Genomic DNA, 5,600 nt, shown 5'->3' on the forward strand with positions numbered 1-5,600 from the left:
AATGTGTTGTGAATCTAAAGGAACAAAAATAACATGTTATATAAAACACAGGCTATCATTAAGACATGAATCCACAACTGAATTAAATAAATAAATGTCAGGATGAATGCAATGTCACTGAGATTTGTGAGTATTCATTAGAGATGCACACAGTATTTGACTGATAAATCATTAAATAGAATATCCATCACTTTATAAAGGAAAACACACTTTTCAAATCAGACATATTTTTATTGAAGAGATGGAGATGAATAGTGTTACATTGTTTCAATAACAAACATTTATAACACATGACTATTAATTATTGATTTTAGCTGTTTTTCTCTTTCTCTCTGCAGGCTGATTAACTGCAGTATTGCAGAGAAAGGATGTGCTGCTCTGATTTCAGCTCTGAGATCAAACCCCTCACACCTGACAGAACTTAATCTGAACTGTAATAAACCAGGAGATTCAGGAGTGAAGCTGCTCTCTGCTCTACTTGAGGATCCACATTGTAAACTGGAGAAACTACAGTGAGTGTTATTATATTACTGAACACAAAATCTGTGTGAAAATACTGACAAACAAAAACATTTAATGTTAAAGGGATAGTTCACCCAAAAAATTTAAATTCTGTCGTCACTTTGCTGATTTTCAAGTCATTTCAAAACAGTATGACTTTCTTCTGTGGAACATGAAAGAAGATATTTTGAGAAATGTTTTTTGTCCACACAATGGAAAGCAATAATACCACAACTTTGGTTGGCAACAGTATTCAAAATATCATCTGTTGTGTTTCACAGAAGAAAGGTCATACAGGTTAGGAACGACATGCAGGGAAGTAAATTATGACAATTGTAACTTTTGGGTGAACGATTCCTTTAAGAAATGATAAATGTTCAAATACAGTGATTATACTGAATGTGCTCAAGACAAATATATGTTTGTATTTACACTTATAGACCATTGAACAACAAAGTACATGAGTGAAAGCCAAAATTAAACATACAGATACATTTTAATCTGTTTGAAGAGTATTTATATCAGAGGGAACAGTATTCATAAATGCTAGTATTTCCGCTGTCAGGTTTGCACCTCTCACTCTTAGATTCATCTTTGAGCAATTGATGTTATGTATTTATTATCTCTGAATTGGATTCTATTTGTTTAATTATGTAATTGGCATGATACATTTTTACCTGACAGATAAAATGTTATATTTGATTTATTCTGAACTCTTCAGAAATCACTATGATTTGTAGATCAGGTGGAGGCTGGTGTTTCCTCAAATCTGTGTCCAGGACAGAACAGACTAAAGGCTCATGGATGAATGGAGCAGTAGACACGTCATGGATGTCCAGAATAATCAAATATCTCAATTAATACTAACCAGTATTTGTGATTAGTTACTAATTAGAAACACATTCTAAATGTAATGATCACTTGAAAATTGGAGTCAGATTAAACACAGAGCTACAATAAAATGTAAACGCAATCCTAACAAATTAAGTGAACTTTGCAGAAGCACGAGTAGTAGACCTGCACACATTATATCTTCAACTCTTTAAGACAAGTCGTTTCACTCGGCGGCCATCTTTGAAACGCCTTCGGGCATCCGAGTGCAGCTCCTATCTCTTTGAATGGGGAAACATCAAATTCTCCTAAACTGTTCACTAAGCTTGCGACTAAATTTCATATTTGAAAACGCCAATGAAATCTGACAACAACAGTCTCATAAAGTTTGTTTCTTATATTCAAATACTATTAAAAACAGCTTGTTTTTCATGCTAGATCAGCCAATGAGCAATCGCAGTCATGTGCGCGAGTCTGAGCACGCTGCCTGTTTCTATAGCTACCGGAGCTTCTAACCGCAGCTGCAGTGACACGATGACTTTACTGATCCACGATTGGCCCTTTCATTTAGAAGGCGGGGCTTATTCGCCATATTGGGCATTGCACTTTCTCCCATTCATAAGTAATAAGAGTGCACAGTCTTCCTATACACAAAGTCTTTGATCTTCACCCACTCCACTGGATTCCATCATTGGGCTGTAGGATCTCTGTCTCGAACAGACCCAAATAAACTATGGATTCACCACTGAACTATTGAACAGACATTCCAGAAGAATCAAGGTTCCCCCTCCTAACTGTTTGCAGCCGTAAAACTGATACATGGTCAGCCTGGGGTGCCCAATTGTCTCGAGCAGTTCCTGTCCCACTCTGCTTATCGTCTCAAGAGACGTCGAAAGCAGTGATAAGACGTAATCCAATCAAAAGAAGAAGAAAACCCCTTTTGTTTTAGAACCATGTCAGCGCAAATGGTTTATTGTCCCCTGCTGACCAAGCTTGCATGTACGACAGGAAGGGAGTGATTTTGCAAACAAGCTCCAGGCCTGCAAAAACAACGGATCTAAAGAACAGTGACAATCAACCTCTGTTTGAGACCATCCAAGGACCAGATGTGCAGTGTAACTTTGACCAGCTTCAGCATAAATCGATAATCCAATAAACAAGAAAGACAGATTTACAGTTCCATCGTCTGAGCGGGAAGATCAGCAGACCTCCACTTCCTTGACCTCAGGACATTCCTCCTCTCCTTTCTACATGATAACTCGCTCCCTTTTCGTTGCAACAAAGGAACACGCAAACTCGCATAGATGATTTCAAAAGACAATAATTTAAAAGTATAAAAGGGCAACTATATTCACAAATAATATGTTTTATGTCTTATATATGCTTGATGTGTTTCATGTAATTGGTGCGACTTTAATCAATGTTTTATAACCCCTTTTTAGCAGATAAAGCTATTAATATGTGTGTAAGATATGTGAAGTTTAGTGTTGAATGAAAATTTGTGATAATTGCAGAACATTGAAATATATGAAAAGCTGTTATTTTGAACAGTGTGTGTTGTACGACACTTTATAGAAGTTATTAACAAAACCTGCAAAGACATTTCCCCACGTGATGAATTGAACAGCATGTTAATTTATGCATGAAAAAGGAACCACACAGGGCATAGCTCCGCCTTGCAACAAGCTGATTGGGACAATCGCTTCTGGGATGGACCAAATTGGCTCGCTTAAAACCAAATGTTCTGAACAGATCAGTGCTCTTTCGCTCTTTCGCCTGTGTTCGATTGCGCTCCAACTTGCGCTCACAACCTGCACCATCAAGCGATTGGGTCATCCAATAATTCTCAATCCTTCCGTTGAAACTTTGTGACTGCCGAAATCTTCAAAGTCTAAAGCCAAGCAAAGAAACTCTCAGAAGAACTTCAAGCATCACTCTCCGTACCTAAGGCAACCGACTTCCGAAGCTCCTACGTCACAAGGCAACCAACCATTCACCACGAGGGCTTCTCCCAAAAGATGTCATCCAAATGACAGATCTACAACCAATCAGAGGCTCCGGGCTTCCCTGGGACGAGCCAACGAGGAAAACCCTCTCAGCTCTCAACTCAAACGCAAGTAAATAGAACATAAAAAAAAACTTCCTGGCGTTGTGAGGCATATATGCAGTGAATGAATCTTCATAATGTTTCACTTGATTGTACATTTAGTCAGGAATCATGGTTTGGAAAAAGTAACTAGTAAAATACGTACAAGTTATGTCACAGTAACACAATAGCAACTAATGCAAGTAGGCAAATAAAAAAAGACTTACTATATCCTCCACTGAATATCACGCCGGCGCGTTCTTCTGAGGAAAATCCAGAAGCGAATCCAGAAATCCAGTCTTCTTCCAGAAGCGAAGTATTTGAGATGAACGTGAGGAAAAGTCTCGCTGCTTTGTTTGCTGTGATGTGGGCGTTTACATGCGCGGGGTCTCACGTGGATGATTGTAATATCAAAAGCGCGATCGGCGCGTGGTCACATTAGCGATAATGAGGGCGACGGCCAAGACTTGACATCGCGTTGGTTTCATACTGTATGAAGGAGCATTTTAGTTCTTTTCGCTGTCAACATTCAAATCTGCAAAAAGTTCCGCCGCCGGAACTGTCGACCCCAGGAGGTTAAGCAGTAAAGATAAGACAAATCTCTGCTTTGTGATTCTCTCAGGTTGCGATTTAAAGAACTGGTAGCGAATAACTTACTAGACTTTTGGGACTTCATGCAAACTCCGTTAATCCTCATCCTTTGAACTGTGTGTGTATGTGTGTGTGTGTGTGTGTTTTCATTAGCGTAGTACCATGCAATCTAAAGTAGCTCAAATAAATTCATGTTTCATTACAAGAATCATTGTCTTGTGTTGTGTATTTTCAAGTTAAAACTTTGCCCAGATCTAGCTACCTAGCTCGTAGCTTAATAATCATCACTAACAGTTATTATGACCGTGGCCAGGGCATAATATAAATATCCAAATTGTTAAGATATAGTGATGTTAACATCTCGCTGGACGAACAGTTGTAAAACTATAAAGTGTAAAACTATCAAATTTGGAATCAGTTTTAATCAGGTTGACTTTGTATCTTCAGATTCAAATTCCCCTCTCAAAAGAGTTAATTTCCTTACAGGGCCAATGAGTGATCATTACTTGTTATAGCACTTGCATATCATTGCTCTTTTGTTGATTTTGATTGCTTCCATTGTCCTCATTTGTAAGTTACTTTGGATAAAAGCGTCTGCTAAATTACTAAATGTAAATGTTACAAGACTTATATGTCAGTTATACTATAATGTTGCTCTTATTTTTACATTATCACCTACATTATATAGTACTACAAACTGTTTGAAGAGTGAAAACGATAAACTAGTTCAGCATCACAATCATGAATCATGTGGGTAGAGTGCATTTAAATTAATGTCTTAGCTGCTGGCAAGTTAAAATCTCTAGAGCGCCGATTCTCGTGAATAGAAAAAGTAGTGCATGAACAAACACACATAAACACACTCTCACCCTAAAGCTTAAAAACAATCTCAGAGATCATTCATGTTCTTCACTCTCTGCAGGCTGTTTAACTGCAGTATTGGAGAGGAAGGCTGTGCTGCTCTGATTTCAGCTCTGAGATCAAACCCCTCACACCTGACAGAACTGGATCTGAGCTTTAATAAACCAGGAGACTCAGGAGTGAAGCTGCGCTCTGCTCTACTGGAGGATCCACACTGTAAACTGGATAATCTATAGTAAGTTATTGATTCAATGCTTTCATTTATTATCTTGTATTAAAGCAGATCTTAGTGTATTTTATCTTTCTCTATATTGTACAGTATTTGACAGTGGAAACTCCACAAGCTCCAAACAAGTGAATCAAAACAACACGTCCTGAACAAGACTGTCACCTGGACAAATGCAGATACTGATCCAGCAGTTTCACATGTGAATGATGTTTGTTATTAAGTTTCATTTAGCCTAAAAAAATTTTCCAGTCTTATGGGAAAATTTTTTAAATAAGTAGATTGGACATACTAACTGCACTGTAAAAATGTTAGTGTGAAATTACAGTATATTCCAGGTTAATAATTGCACGACTTTCACAGTAATTTCACAGTGGGACTTCTCTTGTATCTAACTGCACTCTCAGAAATTTATTTAAACAAACAGCATACTGTGTTTCTAAAGTGCATATGTACTATGAAGGTTCCCAGCATGCAATGCAGCATGAATAGATCGTGCTGTAG

General features: G+C 37.8%; 1 protein-coding gene across 1 annotated transcript in view; it reads left to right on the forward strand.

Annotated features, from left to right (window-relative positions):
- Window positions 1-5,293, forward strand: part of LOC107723752 (NACHT, LRR and PYD domains-containing protein 3-like) — a 23,031-nt gene extending 17,738 nt beyond the window's left edge. Inside the window, exons 4-6 of the mRNA XM_016532466.1 lie at window positions 339-512; window positions 4,932-5,105; window positions 5,190-5,293. Of these exons, the coding sequence (XP_016387952.1) occupies window positions 339-512; window positions 4,932-5,105; window positions 5,190-5,196 (355 nt within the window). The 3' untranslated portion in view covers window positions 5,197-5,293. The remainder of the gene's footprint in view (window positions 1-338; window positions 513-4,931; window positions 5,106-5,189) is intronic.
- The last annotated feature ends 307 nt before the right edge of the window (window positions 5,294-5,600 follow it).

This window comes from Sinocyclocheilus rhinocerous, unplaced genomic scaffold (assembly GCF_001515625.1).
Source record: "Sinocyclocheilus rhinocerous isolate Xijiao unplaced genomic scaffold, SAMN03320098_v1.1 scaffold763, whole genome shotgun sequence".
Lineage (NCBI taxonomy): Eukaryota > Metazoa > Chordata > Actinopteri > Cypriniformes > Cyprinidae > Sinocyclocheilus > Sinocyclocheilus rhinocerous.